The sequence below is a fragment of the Molossus molossus genome, unplaced genomic scaffold (assembly GCF_014108415.1).
Source record: "Molossus molossus isolate mMolMol1 unplaced genomic scaffold, mMolMol1.p scaffold_m16_p_21, whole genome shotgun sequence".
Taxonomy (NCBI): Eukaryota; Metazoa; Chordata; class Mammalia; order Chiroptera; family Molossidae; genus Molossus; species Molossus molossus.
In genome coordinates this window covers 12,310,064-12,332,611 of record NW_023425357.1, presented here as the reverse complement: position 1 = coordinate 12,332,611, position 22,548 = coordinate 12,310,064, and the positions used below count along the sequence as shown (strand labels likewise).

The window sequence follows — 22,548 nt, the reverse complement described above, 5'->3', positions numbered from 1 at the left end:
GGAGTCTGGTACAGTAATCCAGGCACTGGACAGGAGCAGTCTGCATTCCCAGGACATTCCCCACACAGGATAGGTGGGGACTACACTTAAACTTATCACCTGGAGGCCAGCAGAGGGAGCTGTTGCCCAACACATGGTTCAGAGTTGGCAAGGGGATAGAAGACTGGAGGCCCTCCCTGAATAGGGAGAGGGGCACTTACTCTAGAATCCTTTTTAGTCCAATAGCCACTAACCTTGGCTCCTTACATTCAGATGTCCCACCTTGACCTCAAAACGAGTCAGCCTTTCTCCTTTCTGTAGCCTGTGAGGCTGAAAGGATGGGGCTGAACTGGCCATTCTTGTGCTCCAGTACTGCCCCTCACAAAGGGCCAGGAGCACAGCATGTCCAGAGGAATGAAGAAATTACTCAAGTTATGGGGGAAGGAGGATGAGAAGCTGTGGGAATGCAATCAGAATGTCCTTTACTCTGGCTAAAAATATTCTCCCCTTCTCTAAGAAGCCCTCACCACACCCCACACCCCAAGCTCTCATGGCTGTCCACTTAGTACTATCCCCATTTAATGACAGCTTCATGTTACCTCTGGACCAGGAGGTCTGGGAGGGCAGGGTCCAGGACTGCCTTGGTCATATTGTGTCCCACAGTATCATCCAGACTGGGTGAGGAACAGAACAAGTACCTAACCTATTGGCTGGATAAAGAAACTCCTGGAATCTCCGCTAGACTGGACCCAGATGCACAGGCAGGAACTATCCGAAGTCCAGCTCACAGGCCAGGCCTGAGGTAGATGAGCAGTCACACCCACTGATGACCCTCAAGAATCCAGTCCTGGTCCCCACCCTATTGGCCCTACTTAGACTCCACACCTAGGAACCTGGTTCCATGCCTTCTAAACAAATTCTTGGAGATTTGGTACTGAGAGGAATGGAAAGGGCAGGGACCAAATAACCACTTCAAAAACGAACTAGTGGGTTTTAAACTGAGGGCCCCAGGTTTAAGGGGGCACCCCAGCACCAAAAACAGGGCCAGGCACAAATCCCTCAATAAGTATTTAATGAATAAGTAAATAATGTCCCCTTGAAAAAGCCCCCAACCCCAATTAAAGGCCAATTGCAGTAACAGTTCAAGGTTTCAACCCTTCTTCCTTCCTGCTAGGAAGTGCCATGTCATTTATTGAAAGAAAACAAAACAAAATAGGGCAAACACATTTCTTAGGTGCAGTTTGTTAAAATCCTGTTAAAACATATGGGTCAAGGAGAAGTAAAAAATAATCATAGGATCACTGTAGGAAAAACCTTTAGGTCTGGCACCTGGGAGATCTCTGGAGAGGAGGCAGTGGGAAAAACTTCATATTCTGAAGGGAAGGAGATTCCACCCCACCCCACATCCCCTTTGTCCCTCTTGCCCGCTTAATCCCACCAGAAACTACCAAGACGCCTGGAATAAAAGGTTTCAAGTTCAATAGTCACACTCTCTCCAAATACAAAAAGCAGTTACAATTCAACTCAACACAGAAGCTTGTGTGCAAAGTTATGGGAAACTGAGACATTGTATAAAAAGTTAGGTTAAAGATGATTTTGTGGTTTTGTTTTGAGGGTGTGGTTCTTCATTGGTTGCCTGAACTCAGCAAAGAAATGGTTATCCTGATGAAATATCAACAGCCGACCCACAGTAAAAACAGACAAATTCTAAAAATTAAAAAAAGCATAATTACCAAAAAAATATCTGTCACTGCTTCCTCCCTCCACATTCTGCTTTTTAAACTTTTTTTTTAAGTTTTGGGTTTTTTTTTTTTTTTTTTTTTTTAAATCCTGAAAAGTAGACAGTAAAACAGCTCCTGGAAGAATTTACAACCAACTGCATGAGGGTCTGGGAAGCTGAGGGGCTGGAGCAGGGCTGGGAAGAGAGGACAGAAAGGGGTCCAGGGGTCCTTCCCTCAGCCACTGTGGCCTCACTGCATGACCAAGGGAGGAGGGTGTCTTTAGTCAAAAAGGAGGAAGGGAGGAAGAGAGAGGAGGAGAAGGTAGGGAGAGAAAGAGAAAATAAAAGGTCATTGTTGCCTGTTTGAATCCAGAGAAAAATGCCCAGCCCTGTGCAGGAAGAAGCCCCTCAGAGGGGAGGCAGTGGGCTAGAGGGAGGCAGCCCTGGGATGACCTGTCCCCCAGCACCACAGGACCCGGTGGGGGCAGACATGGGGCCAAAGTGGGCGCTGGTGGAGGAAGCCGGCAGGGGCCTCCGGGGCACACTGGCTACTGAGTGCTTGTGCCCCCCTGTGTGTTCCCGGTGTAGCTCCCGTAGTCGTAGTTCCCGTAGTATGGTGGCCACTGGCCCTGGTTCTGATAGTACTGGTTCCACTGCTGAGCATACTGGGGAGAAACCAAAAGTACCGAGTTGTACCTCGCCCAGACCTACATTTGGCTCCTCCCCTCACCCCACTCTCACCCAGGGTAGAGATGGGTGCAGTAACAATAGCTGACAGATGGGTCCCCTCACAGAGAAATCAAGGCACCTAGGGAGGACAAGGGACTGACCTGATGCCTTGTGGGTGGGCAACGAGGAACTGAAGCCCAGTTCCTTTTCAAGTATAGGTAAATACCACATTCAAAACACTTAATCATCCCTGGCCAGTGTGACTCAGCTGGTTGAGCATCATCCCACGCACCAAAAGGTTGCCAGTTTGATTCCTGGTCAGGGCACATGCTCAGGTTTGGGGCTCAATCTCCCATGGGGGGCATGTAAGGAGGGCAGCCATCAATGTTTCTCTCTCATGGATGTTTTTCTCTCTCTCCCCCGCCTTCCTTTCTCTCTCTGTAAAATCGTTAAGAATGTATCTTTAAAAAAAAAGAAAAACTTAATCACAGTTATGGTGGCCTAGCACCAACCCACAGGAATGGACACTGGCCATGGTGCTGAGGCAGTATCTGAAGGCCACTGCTATACCTTTCCTAGCTGCACTAGGGAGAGGGCCTAGGATGCCAGCTGTTCAGCAGCCAGTGCAGAAGTGTTCACCAAATGGATCAGCTACATCAGGGGAGCATCTGGCAGGCTGCTCATCTTGGTATAAGCAAGGACTCAAGTCTGGGAATATATATCCACAAGGGGCCCCTGAAAGTCTCTCCATTCCATGGTCCCCAGCATCCCCGACCCTTGTCCCTATTTGGCACTTACCTGCTGATACTGGTTATAGCTGGGCTGAGGGTAGGTCTGTGCAGTGGGGGGTGGCGGTGGGGTGTAGGGGGCCGGGGTGTAGCCTCCGTAGCTCCCATAGTTGTAGGCAGGTGGTGGTGGAGGTGGAGGTGGTGGGGCTGTATAGCCCTGGCTGTAACCTCCCTGGTTGTAGGGTGGCTGGCTGTAACTCGGCTGGAAAGTGGGGGAAAACCAGGGCTCTGTGAAATAGCCAGCTCAGCTGGGGTGAAGCAAGGGCCTCTGTAAGCAATGGGCCCACAAAGGAACTTCCCTGGTGGAGGCTGAGGACTGAGGGGGAGGTGGGTTAGCGACATGCCGAACAGGCAGGGTAGGATACTGGGCCATGTTCTGGACTCTGAGACCCTGGGGAGCAAAGCACAAGGAATCTCTTAAAATTCCAGGTTTGTTTTTTTCCCTTCTGTAAAGTGAAAATTACAACAGAAATACCCTTCGACTGCCTTGTGTATTCAATGAGCTTGTGTGCATGAACCACTGGGTCTTCAGTAAATCGTGGTAGTCATTATGGGAAAAGCTGTGGGGAAAAACAGTACTAGAAATTTCCTAAGTGCTTCCCATGTCTAGGCTGTATCATTAACTCATCCAATTCCCCCCACCATCTCTGAGAGGTATGTCCTATTAGCCTCAGTTTACTGAGAAGGAAGCCGAGACTCAGGCAGGCAAAATCATTGATTGAGCCTAAGTCACACAGATAAAAAGTGGCAGAGAGCCAGGACTTGATCCCAGATCTGCCTAGCTCCAGAACCTTCTCCAGAAACCTATAATGCCACTACCTATCTCCTACAGCAAACCTTAATGTGAGTTCTATTAACACTAGAATGTGAGTTCTAGTCCTTTATGAAAAAAACGAGGTCCAGAGAGGTGAGGCTGTCTGTCCAAGGTCACAAAACCAGAATGTTTTTGGGCTGGAGCTTGAATTTGTGCCAGCTCAACTCCTGTTCTAGGAAAGATTCTGGTTAGACCAGGACTGAGGAACCATTCCCTGCCTCCTGGCCGCTGCTCCCAGGCCTGGCAGGTGGAGGTACGGAGGAGGCGGCTGCGCAGTGAGAGGGGACTGCTGCGACTGACGGGTCTGTGCGTACCAGGGTGTGAGCACTGGCTTTCTGAGAAGTGGAACCAAGTCCGGAGCTGCTCCAAGAAGAAGGTCTCAGAGCAGAGGTCAAGTTCTCACCAACCTTAGGGCCTGTCTCCACATCTTGAAGACAAGGGAATCAGCCCCTTCCAGCCTGGGCAAAGGGCAACTCTAACTGAGTGCTTTCTTGGGGATTGAAAGAACCAGTAACACAGCCAAGAGAAATATACTTGCTGGAGGGACTGGAGATGACCCAGCAAGGGTCCATCCTTGTCAAAAGCACTGACTGGGAGAAGGGCAGGATTGGAGGTAGGAAGTAAATGGACTGAAGCAGGTGTTGGTGTTTCCCCTGTCCCACTTCCTCTCACCTGTGGAGGGATGTAGCTGCTGACAGCGGGGGTGCTGGTACTGACGCTGGAGCCAGGGATGTTGCTGTTCTTGCTGTAGCTGCTGACCCCTGGTGGGTTCCGAGCAGGGCTGTAGCTGGGCGGTGGTGGCGGCTGCTGTGGTGGTGGCTGTGGAGGTGGTGGCTGCTGAGGGGGTGGCTGCTGCTGGGGAGCTCGGTTGTAGCTGCCTCGGTTGTTGGAGTTGTTGTTATCCCGACTATTGTTACCCCAGCGGTTCTGGTTGTAGCCACCACCTCCGCTGCGGTTAAAACCTGCATTGGAGAAACCAGAGAGGCCTGACTTGGTGACTTCTGCGGTCCCAGTGTGGCCAGGCTCAGAGCAGCTCAGCCAAGTAGACAAAGCAAGCACCTCCTCTGGGATTCCCTAGAGCCCCGGGCACACTCCACTGTGCAGCCCCGACAACACCTGGTCATCACTGTCCACAGACGGGGTTGTCTTGGTTTCTATGGTGTCCCCAGCATCTCTATAGCTGTTGAATAAACTGCAAGAGATGTTCTGGAAGAGGGGGTGCCAAGCACTGGGGACAGTCCTCGTCAGGCTTGTCCAAAAGGACCAGTCTCTCCTGAGCCATCATGCAATTGTTTATTGAGCTGAGACCCTTCCCCCTTCCAACTGCATGGCCTCTGTACTTTAGCTTAGGCATCTCAGGAGGCCTTTCCTGAGCCCAGCTCCCCCACAGATTGGATCAGGTGCCATGTAAGGTCACAGTCATTCTGGGCTTTCCGATTAAGCCCAGAATTCTTCTGGACTATCACTATAGGGTGATGTGTCTCTCTGGGTCATGGCTGTGTCACTGAACTATCCAGCACAATACTGAAACATGCTAGGGCATGCTTGTTAAATTATAATTGTACACATTATTGCAGAGATAGCAGAAATTAGTGACAAAGAACCTGGACTTCAGGTCACTTGATCCCAACTCTAGATTTAGCTGGGCAAATTACCTTCTCTAAGCCCCTTTAGCAGGCCTAACATTTGCCTTACACCAGGTCTGAAGCTGGGCCTCAGGACTGGCAGTAAACTCGATCTGGGCCCTCTTCTCAAGGAGCTCCAGGTCAGATGGGAAGATTCACAAAAATGACAGCAAATGGACAAGTGCCCATGGAGAGCAAGACAGTGGGAGCATTTGCCTGAGGCCCCCCGAGTCTGACTCACCCTGGTTTTCCCAGAATTCAGCCCAGGGCTGGAGCTAGGGAACCTTCATGCTCTGACTGAATAAACAGTCACAAAGCCCAACTCCGACCAGGAACCAGAAGTGCAAAGAGCTCACCTCCTCGGTAGTTGCCTCCTCCACCACTGCCTCCTCCTCGGTTCTGGAAACCTCCTCGGTTGCCCCCGGGGGGGCCTCGGTTGTCATAGCGCTGGAAACCACCTCCACCTCCTCGGCCGCCACCATCACCCCCGCGGATACCGCTGCCTCGGTTGTCAAAGCGCTTTTCAGGGGGTGGCCCGGCTTTGCGGCCTTCCTCGTTGTATTGCCTCACCAGCTTGTCTGCTTCCTCTCGCTGCAGCTCAATGAACAGCACCTCATCCAGGAAGTCTCCAACATCTGGCAACGTGAAGTTGGCTAGGAGGAAGGGAGGGTCCCAGAAGGAACAAGTAGGTCAGTACCTTCTGCGGTATGGTCTCCTCCACAACCAGGACATGAGTAGTAAGCAAGTGAGATGAGACAGGATCCCAACCTCAGCCTCTCTAACAACAGCCAGTGGCTAACAAAGACCTCTTTTCCATTTCCTGAAGAGGTTGCTAAGCCCCACCAAACCAGTGTTAATAAATGCTCCCTCTAACCTCACCCAGGGAACACACCAGGCAGCCCACTCAGTGGATGCCAGAGGCAGGGAGGTGTGCAGGTCTCCAGCACCTGCTCCCCCACATTCCCTCCCTCATCTTGCCCCAGCCCTAGCTAGTCTGAAAACCTTGCAACAAGACAGATATGAACAACCTTCCCATTCACAGCTGCACTAGACAGGAAAGGGACAAAGCAAAGAAAAAAAACTAGATTAAAAAAGAAAAGGAGCTGGATGAGAGAAAAACTATGTAAGGATTTTTTTTTTTCTTAAAGGACTCCGTTGAGATGTTCCTCTGGGAATCACCTCATCTCCTACCTTTCATTTCCAAGACCGCATGATCTGGGACATCCTTCCCTTCCTCGTCGGTTCGCTTTATTGTTCGGTCTTTTAGGTCCTCGTCAGTGGGACAAATGACAATAGCTTTGCGCTGGAAGCCTTCAAATGGTCTCATTTTTCGTCTCTGAGCTGACCCATAAACATTTGTCTAGGGGTAGGTAACAGAAGAGACAAGATATGGTACATTACAAGGTGGTTTTCTCATCTGTGGGGCATTATGTCGCCAGGGACTGAGAAAAGGGCACTAGTTCTTCTAAGCAGAGAAACCCATGAAATGACCCTTCATTTTTAAGATAAAAAAGATTTAAAAATTGATTTTTAGAGGAAAGATCAATGTGAGAGTGAAAAACATCCATTGGCTGCCTCCTGCATGCCCCCTCCCTATCCGGGATCGAGCCAGAAACTTGGGCATGTGTCCTGACTGGGAATTGAACTAGCAACTTTTTGGTGCATGGGATGATGCCCAACTGAGCCACATCGGCCAGAGTCACTTTTAAGATTTTTGAGTCTACCCTCAGAAAATGAACTGACTTGGGCCCGGCCAGTGTGGCTCAGTGGATTGAGTGTCATTCCAGGGACTGAGAGGTCCAGGTTCAATTCCTGGGTCAGGGCACATGCCTAGGTTGCGGGCTCAATCCCCAGTAGGGGGCGTGCAGGAGGCAGTCAATCCATGTTTCTCTCTCACATGGATGTTTTTCTCTCTCTCCCACCCTCTCTAAAAATACAAAAAATATTTAAATATACATGTAAAAAAAGAAAAAGAACTGACTTGGGAAAGCGACTGCTGAGAGTCACAGGCTAGGGGATCTCAGTGGTTGGGCTTTGCATTTGAATCCTTGTTCTTGGTAATGTGCTTTACAACCCACCCCTAGAGTAATACAGGATTCGTTTTATTTAGCTTCACAGATGTGTGTTTTACAAATTGAAGGCAAGACCCTCCACCAGCAAAAAGATCACAACTTGCTTTAATGCCGTGGTCTGGAAATGAACCTGCATCTCCAAGGAATAATGCCTGTACGTGCTCATTGTAAAAAATCAGAGTCCAAGGTATAAAGTTTACAGTAAGAATCTCTTCATCCACTTACTGCCAGTTGTACTTCCCAGAGCTGAATGATTAAATTTATTTCTAAAACATCTGTGATTTTTTAACACGAATGGAATCATACTATACATACTTTTCTAACATTTTTCTGTTCCAGTGTTTTCTTTTAATGGTCACATATTTGTAGAATGGGTATCATAATTAACCAGTCCCTCTGACAGTTGTGTAGATGGTTTCCAACACTGAATCTTTTATTCCCTCAGTCCTTCTCTGAAAACATCAGCCTTGCCCACAAATTTCTAACCAGGGCATTTGACAAGGCAACAGCCCCTGCTTTTCACAAGTGCAGTTTTGCTACTTATGTTCTCTTCCTCTAGGTGAGGGGCCGGTGCGCCCTGGGCTGGTGCTGGCAGAGAGTGCTGCTCTAGGGCACATCTGAGCAGCAGTAACATCAGCTTCCAGTTACTGAATACTTCCTATGTGCTAGGTCCGTTGGGACTGGGGAACAGATTTGTTGGACCCCGGGCTCCATGGACTCAGCCTGTGTATCTCAATTACCTGGACACCACTGAAAAAGAGAGCATCCTAACCCCACTCAAGACTTCCTGAACCCCAATCTCTGGAGGTGGGACCCAGGCTCCTATATGGGTATCTGCCCTATCCAAACTCACTCAGCAGAGCTGAAGTGAGAGGAACACATGCCTTTGGACAACTTCTGATGGCCTGACAGGGACTTAAGAGAGAAGTTGCAGAGAGGAAGAATTGTTGGTAAAGGGGCATGAACCAGTGGACACAAAAAGGTGTATTTTGAAGACACAGCCTGGCAGAGTGAAAAATGCCCAGGATTAATTACCAGTGTGACTATAAATTCACCTTGGTCAGTCGCTATGTTGCTTCACCAGTAAAATGGGGATAAAAAGCCTCCTTCTTGGGCTGGTGAGGACTGAGTAGGGAGAGGACCACAAAGCACTGACCTGGTGTGAGAACTCCTTGGGTGGGGCGCTGAGGAGGCCTCCAGAGCAGGAGCCACCTTGACCAGGGCAGGCCTTGTGGCGGGATGGCCTGGCACACCCGGCTCTAACCTGACTTGGCCACATCGGCCGTGTGGCCCTGGGTGAGTGACTTCCACTCGAAAGTTTCAGCCTCCTCATCTGTAAAGTCAACTTATTGTGTATTTACTGAGCTGCAAGCCCTGGATGGGGAAAACAGTAGGAATGTCATCTGGTCGCTATTAAGACTGAAGGAGCTCATGTGAGTAAAAGCTCTTGGTTAGTCCAGGGCTTGGCTCACAGCCAACACTCAACAAACGGGAGCCACTGTTGATATGGCTGTCGCTGGGTGGGGTGCTGTGGATATTCTTATAATGTTCACTTGAAGCAACCCAGACCAAGGGAGGTCAAGCTACAGTGTCTTCCCATCAGAAAGGCAGGAACAGTGAGACAAGGTAGAAAGAACATAGGTTTTTGGTTTTTTAATCCTCACCCGAGGGTGTGTTTTTATTGATTTTAGGGGGACAGGGGGAAGGGAGAGAGAAACATTGATGTGAGAGAGCAACGCTGATGGGTTGCCTCCCTACATGCCCTGACTAGGGATCAAACTGGCAACCTCTTTGGTGTATGGGATGACGCTCCAACTGAACCACCCTGCCAGGGCAAAAGAACAGAGGTTTTGGCAAAGAAACTCAAGACTGAAATCCCAGCTATGCCCTTTACTATTTGTGAGACTGGAGACAAGTCACCTAATTAGTCTGAGTCTCAAATTTCTTCATCTGAATGACAGAAGTCATATCATCTTCCTCCTGGCTCTGGTGTAGATTTGCAGGTGTGAAAATGCCTGGCACGTGGCAGGGAAAGAAGTCAACACATACCGGGTGAATGGGAAGTTATGGCCAACAGGACTGACAGTGTCCTAGGAAAGGACCAAGAAAAGTTAAATTTGAGGAAAAGACGAGGCACAAGAGCCCCCTCTTCCAAGACGAAAAGAACAAGAAGCTGGGTTGTGGATCAGTCCGACGCCAGAGATCCCAGTGCTGTGGGTGCAGCTCTTCTCTAAACCAGTATTCCCGTGGCCCTGGCACACACACTAGGCACAGATGTTCTTCCCTATTCCCAGGGAAAGTGTCCCCACCTTCATGAAGGGGAGGGAGAGGGTGTGTGTTGTGGGCACACAAATGCTGTGATCTGGCCTTGAGCAATGGCCTAAATGGTTTAAAAGAACATCAGGTTACAGGGGAAAAACAATAGTCCCCCTTCCCACTGCTCTTCCTGGACTCTGCTCCTAAAAGCAGAGCAGAAGGTGGCATCTGGTCATAGGAAGATAGACTTTGGCTTTCTCTAACTAAATAATGAGGTTTTTCTCTTGGCATAAAAGCCAAAATGAGTGAGAGTGCCAGAAAGAAATGTGGTCCCAGACCATTCTGTGGACAACCCATTCCATGTTTTATTTGCTCATAAGAAGTGATCCTATTTTGACTCCTTTGAAGCTCAAGGACAGAGATAAACACCTTCTCGAGGGTTTCTATGGGGTAGACCTGCCCTGTCAATGTCCTGGTGAGGGGACAGAGCAGACAAGCCACATTGACAAGAGCGCCAGTCCCTGCAGCTTCACAGGATGGGAGAAATGGGACGGAGCAGACTGGACTCCTAAAGAGCTGGCCTCTGTCCTGGGAAGTGGCTAGTCTCTGAGGGATGCCTCATCAGACATTCTGGAACTGAGGTGCAGAGAACCCTCTCAGTGACCACTTCCAAGACTGCACCTCCTTCCCCATACTCCTTGGCTTGGAGAAGGGAAGAAGAGTGTCTAAACCACACCAGCAGAAATGCAAATACTTGCCTTTCCTGGAAATAAGGGAGTTAGCTGCCGGCGGCTGTTGCCACAGCAAACAGTGAGGTCAGAGACCCTGGGTTGGCCAGGGACTGCTGTGGTCACTGGGGGCTGCTAGTGTTCTGTTGCTAAGAGACCAGCACAATAGCTAGATCAGTTTTTTCCAGCTGTGTGAGCTCCCTCTGCCTAGCTCCTGCTTCTCCCAGTCCCACCCTGTCTGAAGATGCTGATTCTAAGAAGGCCTGCTGGGGCTGTGTTCCCTGACCCTCAGCTACCCCCAATCTCCAGCAATGTGGGCCAAAGGACAAGAGTTATGTTTCTCAGAGGAGCTGGATGGGTAGTATGGGTTTGTGTCAGCCTGGGGTAATAAGGGAAGAATATAGCAGGCTGCTCACAGCCCAGGTTCTATAAGAGTCCCACTATCCCATGTCTATTCTCACTTGTCCAGGTCAGGCTGACAGTGGAAGAAACCTGGCTGGATCCCAGAAGAGCAAATTTAAAGCTGGTGATACAAGAGTTCAGCCTGGGCCCTGGCCGGTTTGGCTCAGTGGTTAGAGCGTTGGCCCATGGACCAGAGGGCCAGAGGTTCCCGCTAAGGGCACGTCCCTCAGTTGCAGTTTATCCCCAGTTGGGGTCGTGTGGGTGGCAGCCAGTTGATGTGTGTCTCTCACATCGATGTTTCTCTCTCTCTCCCTTCCCCCCGCTCTATCTGAAGATGAATGCAAAAATGTCCTCAGGTGAGGATTAAAAAAAAAAGAGTTCTGCCTGGCCTCACTGTACAGTAAACCCAGTGGAAGGAACCCATGGGTAGGACGAGAACTAGCTGGAGCGTCACAATGAAATTGGCTGAGGCCCTGGGGATGGGGAGAGTAAAGAATCACCCCTTTCTCCCAATGCCTGCCAACAGGAGATGGTCTGGGCCTCTGCTCTAACCCTGGGTTTATTTCAGGCAAAGGTATGGCACGTCAACAGGGATGCAAAGTGGGACTAGAAGCACACATTCTGACAGTTGAGGTAAGGCTGGTGCCTCTCATCACTGCCTGGCCTGGCTGCGGACTGTGAGAGCCCTAAGGGAGCTCCTAGCCTGTAGTGTTCAGCTCCGTGGTAATCTGGGGCCACCACACGTGGCCCTGCAGAGGCCTTCTCAGAAGCTTCCAGGAGGGGTAACTCTGTTACCTCAGAGGGCCAGCTCTTGCTCTTGCACCGATTCGCAAGGCTGCTTGATAGGCTACGGATAGGCTAGACAGCATCTCATTCTAAAGGTTTTTTCACCAGCAACAGAGGACACCAGAGCCACCTGAGGCAATGTGGCCTACTTCTCTTTTCTCCTTAGCCTTTTAGTAGGCAGGCAAATTTAGCATACCCCTTCTTGATGAAAACATGCTATGGCTCCCCACTGCCCACAGGACAAAGCCTGAACTCTTTTTTAATCATCCTCCATGTCCTGGCCCAGGCACCCCGCCTCCCAATTTCCCACCAAGGCTCTAACCATTCTGGGCCATGGCCATCTGAGAAGTCAGCAGAGACAAGTTCCACCAGAAATCAATAGCATAACTTAGAACAGGTTCCTTTTCTCCGTAAGGCCTGTTTCCCTCTGTTTCTCCTTGGATGCCCAATAGCTGTAGCATCCACATGATTTAAAGAGGATACTCAGGCCATCATGAAACATAGGTCAAAGCCCCAACAAACCCAAGAGCTTGTGCCCAATGAGACATATCCTGGGGTAGGGGCTGGGGCCCTAACCATACATTCGCAGAGTCTCGGCTCACATGGCCTCACCTCCCTTCTGCAGGCACATTCCCCTTCCCTCTCAAGAATGGGCATTTCTGAAGCCAACCTATATAATAGGAGATTCAGAGGAGGCAAATGCAGGGAGATCTGACCACTTGGGAAGAACCAGAGATGGGAAAAGATGGTCTTGGGCTGAGCCCCAGGACAGTAGGAAATTCCATCTAACATAGGACACAGCTATGTATCAACTTATCCCTCACAGCCAAATCTAGTGGGGTGGGAAGTACGGGGCCTGCTCTGAATCTTCTATACCCCTACTCCCACTCAGAGTGTTTTTCTGAACCCGTGTTTGGGGTTTACGCCAAAACAGGTAAAATCTCTGGCTTAAGACCTCTTCCCAGGCTTAAGTAACTTATAGTTTGAGACACCAAGTCAATCCTCCAATCTATGGTTAACCAGAGAACCCTCTTCCCCCACCTTCATAGTTTAGGTACTTTTGCTCACTGTTGGCCTGGATCACATGGCCAACCTGCATATCCCTCCATCAGGAGGTCCACAGCCCTGAAGACCACAGGTATACCTGGTAGAACCCTGGAAGCCCCCCATCCGTGAATAAGCCAGCACACACTCAAAAGACTAACAGCGTGTTTTTACAGAGCTCAGCTGTACTGTGGCTGGCTAAGGAGCTGGAGCCTGACCTCCAGGGAAGACCCTCTTCAAAATGAATGTTGGACAGAGATGTTAAGATGATCTATGCCTAGGACTATAATCTTTCTCCACGGAGCCACATATTTGAAATGGGTTTCACAGCTGATTTAACCAGCAAACTGACAAAATGACAGGTAGGAATACTTGCTGGGAATCCTCAGGGTGCTAAATCAACAATGCTCCCCATTGCAGGACACTGAGTCCCACTGGCACCAAACCAGACTTTAATTCCAAATGCCCCGACAAGAATAGGGCAAAACAAGTCCAAGGTTAAAAAACAAATTATTCACCCTGGCCAGTTGGCTCAGCGGTTAGTGTCGGCCCACGGACTAGAGAGTCTTAGGTTCGGTTCCTGCTAGGGGCACGTACCTCAGTTACAGTTTGTCCCCAGCCCTGGTTGGGGTCGTGTGGGTGGCAACCAGTCGATATGTCTCTCTCTGCTTCCCACTTTATCTGAAGATAAATGCAAAACTGTCCTCAGGTGAGAATAAAGAAAAAAACACAAACAAAAAAACCCCAAATTATTCAAAGGAAGAAAAGGGTGGCTGTATGCACTACTGGTGGGGCTAAGCCAGGGCAATATCCCTGGGTGGCTCTTGGACTATCTTGTGCTCAAGAGTCCTCCCCACCCCCCAAAAATAAATATTCAAAACATTACAGCCCGGCCGGTGTGGCTCAGTGGTTGAGCATCTGCCCGTGTACTAAGAGGTTGCTGGTTTGATTCCTGGTCAGGGCATATGCCCAGGTTGTGGGCCAAATCCCCAGTGGGGGGACATGCAGGAGGTGGCCAATCGATGTTCTCTCTCACTGATATTTCTATCTCTCCCTTCCTCCCTCTCTAAAATCAATAAAGAAAAAAAATTTTTTTAAACATTAGGGTAATTAGTTGTTTTCATCAAAATTTAGTATTAGGGGATCATGCACTGTCTTCTTCACAAATGTGAGTCGTCAGGGCTCAATCCAAATGGCCCAAAGCACATCTCACGTGTCCGTGATCACGTAAGAGGGCCAGGGTATGGTTTAATCTTGGCCAACTTTCAGTTTTCCTAGCATGGCTGTTATATCAGCAAATGGCAGTTTTCCATTCCAAACATTTAACTGCCTGGCAAGATCATTTAAATCACTGTCTAGCCCTGGCCGGTTTAGCTCAGTGGTTAGAGCATTAGCCCTCTGACAGAAGGGTCTCAGGTTCGATTCCTGATCAAGGGCACATACCTGGGTTGCAGGTTTAATCCCTGGCCCAGTTGGGGTCGTGCGGAAGGCAACCAATTAATGTGTCTCTCTCACATCAATGTTTTTTTTTTCTCTCTCTCCCCTTTCACTCTATCTGAGAAAAAAAAAAAATTAAATTAATTTGACTAGTCTGGCCGGTGTGGCTCAGCTGGTTGGAGCATCGTCCTGGACATCAAAAGGTTTTGGCTTCGGTTCCTAGTCAGGGGAAATACTCAGGTTGTGGGTTCGATCCCTGGTGGGGGTGCATGTGAGGGGCAACCGATTGATGTTTCTCTCCCACAATATTTCTCTGTCCCTTCCTTCTCTCTCTCAAATCAACAAACATATCAGTTGACTCTGAAAGGCTGGATCTCAGGACCAGCCAAATGGAAGAGATGCAGAAGGCAAGGTTAGGCAAGGTTACGTGGGAAGGGCTACAAGGCTTCCATGAGCTCGGAGCACAGCTCCACTCTCCCACATCTCCACATGTTCATGACCTGAAGCTCCTGCTCAGCAGTTTTGTGTAAGATGTTCATTCTCATGCACAGGCAACTTGGTCCCCTCGAGTTTCCAACCACCTTTCTAGTGAGCCAACCACCATCACCAGTTCCACCCCCCTCAGGAGCCCTCTGAACTCCCGGGAACCAAGTATCCAGGGCTACGCGTATGGCAGACACTCTAGCAAGGCTGCCAGGGCAGGGGTGCTGTTCACTTTACATATTTGCACATTCACAGGTTTGTAAGAAAGCAGAAATGCAAGGCTTAGGGGAACGGAGGTTTGTTCACAGATCCCCAAATATAGGATCTGCTACCTGAGAAATCCTCAGGACACAGATCAAGAATGATGTCTCATAGGCAGTAAACATGAGGATCTCATTACCCGGGTAGACAGAAATCCGTAACTATGTTTGGGTCGCTTATACTTTTGAAAATGTTGAAAGCCACAGACGATCTTCTCATTCTAACTCAAAACTGTCTAGTTTCTTTTTTCTTTTTAGAAAAGACATTCCTGCACCTGCATACAGAATTGTGTTTAACTTCAAAGGCTCTAAGATCACCTGATGTGAATAACCCTGCTCTTAATTTTTTTTTGAATCCTTACCCGAGGATATTTTTCCATTTATCTTCAGATAGAGTGGGAGGGAAAGAGAGAGAGAGAAACATTGATGTGAGAGACACATCAATTGGCTGCCTTCCACATGACACCGACCAGGACCAGGGACCGAATCACAACCGAGGTAGGTGCCCTTGACCAGAATCGAACCTGCAACTCCTTGGTCTGCGGGCTGATGCTCTAACTGCTAGGCCAAACTGGCCAGGGCAAACCCTGCTCTTAATTTAAACACAGGTACAAAATATGTAATTTAGATATGTACCTGACAGTCATAAAAACATGCTAAAAGACGGCAGACTTCTGCGGGATCCAGGAATCCGGAAACCATGGATAACCCATATATGATTTGAGACATGCATTAGATGCTTTTTTTCTGGAAGCCCTGCAACTACCCTAAAAATTGAATGTATTGTAGAACAGATCTATGGCCAATGGTGACAGAGTCTACATAGAACTACGCTTTGTGGTGTTCTGGGAAAAACCTTTCGACTTGTGGGCTATACTATTCAGTATGGCTGCATAGCTCATTGTGCTTTTGAATATGTTGGTGGTGTTGTCATGTGTTCTGGACCATCAATGGAGCCTACAATTCAAAATTCAGATATTGTCTTTGCAGAAAATCTTAATCGACATTTTTATGGTATCCAAAGAGGTGACATTGTGATTGCAAAAAGCCCAAGTGATCCAAAGTCAAATATATGTAAAAGAGTAATTGGTTTGGAAGGAGACAAAATGCTCACCAATAGTTCATCAAATTTCTTTAAAAGCCATAGTTATGTGCCCATGGGCCATGTTTGGTTAGAAGGTGATAATCTAGCCCTGGCCAGTTTGGCTCAGCGGTTAGAGTGTCAGCCTGCGGTCCACAGAGAGCCGGGTTCGGTTCCCGCTAAGGGCATGTACCTTAGCTGCAGTTTGTCCCCGGTCCTGGTTGGGTCATGTGGGTGGCGGCCACTCGATGTGTCCCTTTCACATCGATGTTTCTCTCTCTTCCTCTCTCTCCTTCCCGCTCTATCTGAGTAAAAAATGGAAAAATGTCCTCGGATGAGGATTAAAAAAAAAAAAAAGGTGATAATCTACAGAATTCCACAGATTCCAGGTACTATGGACCTATTCCATATGGATTAATAAGAGGATGTATCTTCTTTAAGATTTGTCTTCTGAGTGATTTTGGATTTCTATGTGATAGCCCTAATGGCCACAGATTTTCTGATGATTAGCCAGCATTTATTCTTTTGATTTTTGTCTCCTGTTTAAGTGAAGTTATTATTGCCAATGAAACCATGTATTTACTAATATACTTTATTTGCTATTCAAAAAAAAAAATGCTAAAAGAAACGGAGATATATCTATTCTGTAGAGTAATTAACAATAACCTCCAACTACTATGTGCCAGGCCCTGTGTTAGGTATATGGGCATCATTATGATCTCCATTTTACAGACCAGGAAATTGAGATTTGAAGGATACAGTCAGCTGTCCGCAGACACGCAGCTAGGAAGCAGCAGAGCTGGGACTTAAGCCCAGGTCTATCTGACTCAGAAATCCATACCCTTTTCATTTTACTAACTAGGTCTCAGCTGGTGATGTTCTGCTGGGATGCAGAGCCTGAGTGAGGCCTGGATCATGGTCCCCAAACCCACCCATAGACAGGGCTGAGAGAGCTCTGATAAGAGCGTGGGACTGTGCCATCATGTATAGGTGACCCCGTTACCAGCACTGCAGTTCAAGAGCACTATGGTGAAAAAACTAAAAGGACAAGAGGAGAATATCCAGGCACTCAACAGGTCTCTCCCTCTCGGTAAGTCACCAGTAAGTACCTGGTCTAGGATATAGTTGCGTTTCTTGCGGGCGGCGATCTGAATGAGGCGGTTGAGGCACTGGGTGGCCTGCTGGATCAGGACGTCCCAGCGGCCGGCGTAGTTCCGCTGCCGTCGTAGGCCCATCACCTGTAGGTAGGGTGTGGTGAGGGGTGGGTGGTCCTGGTTGTAGGGCAGTGCCGGGGGATGGGGTGAGGGAGGTGGCTAAGGAGAGACCAGGGGCTGCCCTTACCCGCATCTTATCCATGATGGCATTGGTACCCAGTATGTTGTACTTCTTGGAGGGGTTGGAGGCTGCATGTTTGATGGCCCATGTGGTCTTACCGGCAGCGGGAAGGCCCACCATCATCAGAATCTGTAAGAACAGAATGGGGAGGTGCACTGAAGTAGCAGCAGGGTGTGGCATGGCAGTCTGGCACCACCCTGACTTGCTGGTGACCACAAAGGTGACTAAATCTCATGACCACCTCTGGGAAATGAAAGCAATAGTTTCTACCTCACAGTGTTGTTGGGATTCAAAGAGATGTGGTTCATCAAATCCTCCCTAACTGGTGTGGTATGGGATGAGCGCAGAACCAAGGGCTGTTGTGAATGTTTACATTTTTGTTTAGCAGGATTCGGTGGCTTCTTACAAGGAAGGCCCAGGGAAGGCCATGCATTAAGATTGGCAGACAGAGTGGGCACAGAAAGTGGTACAACCTTCCTGGAGTTTGAGATGGGACAGAAATGTAGGTACAAACACAAGCATCCTATCTAATCAGTACATTTAGAATTTTTGAAACCAGGCGCAACTTAAATGCCCAGTAAGAGGGAAATGGTAAAAACAGGTTTTCACAAAATAATGTTAAGTGAAAAAGGTTAGATATCAAAGTGCTTATACCATTAAGATCTCAATTATAAATGTGTCTGTGTATGCAACAAGCACTTAGCACAGCAAAGAACAGGATAAAATCTAAAACTTTAGAAACTTATTTGTAAATGGTGGAATGAGAAACTTTAATTTTCTTTGCATTTCTTAATTTTCTAGAATAAACACAAAGTTACTTACATATCAGAAAAAAAACTTGAGAACAAAGATTATCAGTACAGCTTCTGCAGCCAAATCATCCCCAAGGCCAGTTGTCATTTTTGTTCTTCGACAGCTTTGCATGAGTGTGTGAAGCTGCACAACCCCCCTTGAAGAACACACTCACCAGGAAGTGCCTTCACAGCTTTTCTGCTGGAGAGAAAGCCTCCTATTCCAAGATTCTGACCTCACCCAAGGAGCAGTGTGGCAACTTCCTTTTGGAACCTTTCCAAGATGTAAGTCTCTTCCCGTATCCCCTCCTCCTTGGCCTAAGCCATACCCACAGCCCTCATCTCACGCTCACAGCAGCTTTCAACTCAGTCCAGCCCTGAGGAGCCAGGAAGAAGGCCCTTTCTCTAAGATTCCTCATACAGGGAGGTGGTGCTGCTTTCGCCACACTCTGATGCCGTGTCTCCCCTCTGCCTTGGCAGTAAGGTGGCCCAGGAGAGACAGCCACCAATTTAGTCTTCCAGGCCCACTCACCTCACACTCTGCCTTGGTCTTTGGTCCAACAGTGCCCCGGATCCGCTCATTCAGGGGAAGGTGCTGGATGAATGTAAAGCCAGGAAGGACAGAACAGTAGGGCTCTGCCCTCTGCCCGAAGTTGAACTCCACTGCACAATTCTTCACCAGGACATGAGGGTAGAGGGCCTGGCCCCCCAAGGCTTCCTTCTGAATTCGGAAAGCAATGCCCATCCACTTCCCGTTCTTGGTGAAGGAAAGTTCCACGTCATTTCCACATTCAAAGTCCTAGAAGAAAAAGCCAAAGCTCAGCTAAAGGCACTGGGAAGTACAAGATGGGAGAGAGTAGACACAGAGGGTAGAAATTCAGCTTGCTTCCCTGATTTAGCTGTATCCCCACCCCTCAACATACAGATACAGCATGCAGCACCAGAAAATAGCTCAGAGAATGTGCAGCCTAAAGCCCTCCTTGCCCAAGACCCAAAAGCTGGTGGCTGGAAAGCGTGTAACCTTAGGAAGGGCCAAGTATCTCAGCATTGTGCCTCGCCTGAGACAAAGAAGGAAAAGGTGATCCTGTCCATCCTCAGCCCAGCAAGGGCACTCTGTGAAGATAACAGATGGAAAGAAAGCCACAGCAGGGCCTTCTAAGCCAAGCCCAGCCCCACAAATGCATTTACTTGTTTGTCTGACATGTGTTCCCCAAGTTCCTGCTCTTCCTGGTGCATATGTCTATGGTGATCTGGGCCTGACAAAGGCCAGGGCTTAGTGGGGAACCAGATAAGGACACTATCCTAATTCAGTAAGAGCACCTACACAGGAGCAAGATTCTCTGAAAGGGGGTACCTGTAAGCCAAGCCCTAAAAAACAAAATGAAATGAGTCAGGTTTGGGGCAGGAGGAGAGAGCCCTAAAGAGAAGTGTTGTTTGTGTACAAATATGGCAGAAAGATAATAAAGGATCAGACTGGCTGAAGCATTAAAAACGAGAGGGAAATAATTTCAGGGACAGCTAGCGAGTCAGGCAGGGAACACACACATTCAGTAACTATATTCATTGAGTTCCTACTAAGCAGATAAAATTTAGTGGTTAAGATCCTGTTTTGGAAAGCAGGCTGCTTCAGCTCTACCACTTACTATCAAAAAAGAGAGGCCATGATAAGATTCCATAGTGCACAAGGCTGTTCTGAGGAGTACGTGGGTTAGTGCGTTTACTCCACAATGAGCACACAATGAATGGGGGCTCTCACTCCAAGATGATGGGCACTGTGCTGGGCTGGAGTGTGGGGAGACATGGCCCCTGCCCTTAGTATGTGAAGGACTCTGTCAACTCAGGAGTTAGGACTTTATACTGATGGCGTAACAGGGCCCCTGACTTGTTTCAAATAGGGAAGTAACCTGGTCAAAACTGTCTCAGAAAGATTACTTTGGGTGTAGGGTAAAGGTTTACAATTTAGCTCAAAACAGAATCAGACAGCAGACTGAAGCAAAGTACACGTTCAGGTTCCTAATTTAAAGTACAAGATGTGGCCTGTTCAGTGTGGCTCAGTGGATTGAGCGTCGTCCCATGGACTGAGAGGTCCCGGTTCAATTCCCCGTCAGGACAAATGCGAGGGTTGTGGGCTTGATCCCCAGTCAGGGGCGTGCAGGAGGCAGCAGATCAATGTTTCTCTCCCACATCGGTGCTTCTATCTCTCTCTCACCCCCTTCCTCTCTATCTAAAAAATCAATAAAAACCTATTTTAAAGTACAAGATATGGTATTCTTTCCTTGCAACTTGCCCTTTAAGAAAGTGAAAGCCCAGCCCTGGCTGGTTTGGCTCAGGGATTGGAGTGTCAGCCCCCGGGCCAAAGAGTTTCGGGTTTGATTCCAGTCAGAGGCATGTACCTCTGTTACAGTTCAGTCCCTGGCCCTGGTAGGGGTCATGAGGGAGGCAACCAGTCAATGTGTCTTTCTCACATCGATGTTTCTCTTCCTCTCTTCCTCCCTCCCTCCCTCCCTCCCTCCCTCCCTGTCTGAAGATAGATGGGAAAATATCCTCAGGTGAGGATTTAAAAAATAGATAGATAGATAGATAGATAGATAGATAGATAGATAGATAGATGAAAGTGAAAGCCCCCTCCTAAGAGCTTCCTCACCACCCTCCTCAGTGCTCCCAGGGCACAGCTCTATAGTCCTTTACATCTGTTTGCCTCTAAGTGCCCACTCAGCTCAAGACCATGCAGGGCAGACATGCAAACATTTGCCAGACTGAATCCTGCCCCAATCCCTGCAACATGGTCCCTGCCATGTCTTCTCACCTGAGCATAAGTGGCCCAGGTCACCTTTGCTCTAACATGGAAATGAACATCATGGGGATTAACCTTCCTTATGGCCACCAGCTTTACTACAGGAACTTAAATCACACATAAACCACCTGATAAATCAACCAATGGATAAATCTATCCAAGAGGCAACTGTAGTCCTGTTACTCTTGCTAAAAGTCCTGGTGCCAGTCTGAGGCCTAAAGACCCCAAATCCTTCGGCACAGCATTATTCAGAGTGTGCCATTTCTGTAGCCTCATCTGTCACGTCTCCTTGTTGTCATTCCCGAGGCTCCATGCATTATGGTTGAAATGGACTATACTGTTCTCTCTACCTGGAAGGCCATTTTGTCTTTTAGTTTTGAACGTTGAAAACTCGAGATCTGACACAAGTGTCCCCCGCTCAAGTTCCCTCAGGTCACTGATTTTTACAACTCCTCCAAGCTCTCACCCTGAGGCCTTTAAAAAACCTACAGCATCCTTTGAACAGAGGAAACTGCATTTGGAATCTTAAAAACAGAAGTAGAGATGATGTGGCTGAAGCAAGAGCCAAGGCCTGGAATTCCGAAATGCCACACTGATAAAACCTCATGCTCAGATGGGACAAAGTTTGGGAAACACTGTCACACTGGTGACATATTAAATTGCTGAAACCTTGCCCAGTCGGTGTGGCTCAGTGGACTGAGCATCATCCCATGGGCTGAGAGGTCCTGGTTCAATTCTCGGTCAGGGCACATGCTCAGGTTGCGGGCTCGATCCCCAGTAGGGGATTTTTAGGAGGCAGCCGATCAATGTTTCTTTCTCATATCGATATTTCCATCTCTCTCCCTAAAAAAAAAAAAAAAATCAATAAAAATATTATTTTGGAAAAAAAATTGCTGCAACCTCTTTGAGATGCACTCTTGGTGGTAGATATCAAAATTTAAAAATATATCTTTGACCGAGAAGTTATGCTTTAGAAATAAATACGATGATATTCTCACAAAAATGTATAGATGTGCAAATTGCTCACCCCAGCACTGCTAAATGTGCTCCAATGGGGAAGTGGGCCACACAGGAGACCACATGTGGGGACACAAAAAGATCTTGAAGATACTATGGTAAGCGGGAAAAAGATAAGCTGTCATTACAACATCAATTGCTCCAACAAATAACTTTCACGTCCACCAACAGAAGACTGGCTGAACTAAACCAGGATAAACTGTGACTTACATCAGAACACTGTGCAGACACTAGGTAAGAAGCTAAGCGAAAGTCCACCAATAGAGGACTGATTATATAAATATGGTTGATCCACAATGACTACAGGCCACACAAAAGAAGTCCTCTAGGCAGTGATATAAAAAGTTCTCCAAGATACAGTTAGGAAAAAAAAAAAAAAAAGATGCAAAATAACACATATAACTGCTTTTTGTGTAAAAGAACTCCTGAGTATCAGTGGGTCCATGTGTGGAGGAAGGTATATGTGA

The 22,548-nt window shown here is 48.2% G+C and overlaps 1 protein-coding gene and 1 pseudogene across 3 annotated transcripts in view; one reads left to right on the top strand and one right to left on the bottom strand.

The window, feature by feature from the left end:
• Positions 1-1,127: 1,127 nt before the first annotated feature.
• The window catches only part of HNRNPUL1 (heterogeneous nuclear ribonucleoprotein U like 1), a 38,046-nt gene continuing 16,625 nt past the window's right edge, over positions 1,128-22,548 (bottom strand). For 2 of the 3 annotated variants that reach the window (XM_036274232.1, XM_036274234.1), the window contains exons 8-15: positions 18,803-19,069; positions 17,486-17,608; positions 17,254-17,382; positions 6,787-6,955; positions 5,952-6,248; positions 4,643-4,956; positions 3,167-3,358; positions 1,442-2,364 (exon numbers count right to left, since the gene is read on the bottom strand). In XM_036274232.1, coding sequence (XP_036130125.1) covers positions 2,248-2,364; positions 3,167-3,358; positions 4,643-4,956; positions 5,952-6,248; positions 6,787-6,955; positions 17,254-17,382; positions 17,486-17,608; positions 18,803-19,069 — 1,608 coding nt within the window. In that variant the 3' untranslated portion in view covers positions 1,442-2,247. Of the gene's footprint in view, positions 2,365-3,166; positions 3,359-4,642; positions 4,957-5,951; positions 6,249-6,786; positions 6,956-17,253; positions 17,383-17,485; positions 17,609-18,802; positions 19,070-22,548 lie in introns of all 3 variants that reach the window. The other variant, XM_036274233.1, reaches the window with a different exon arrangement.
• Positions 13,239-16,694, top strand: LOC118638742 (annotated as a pseudogene).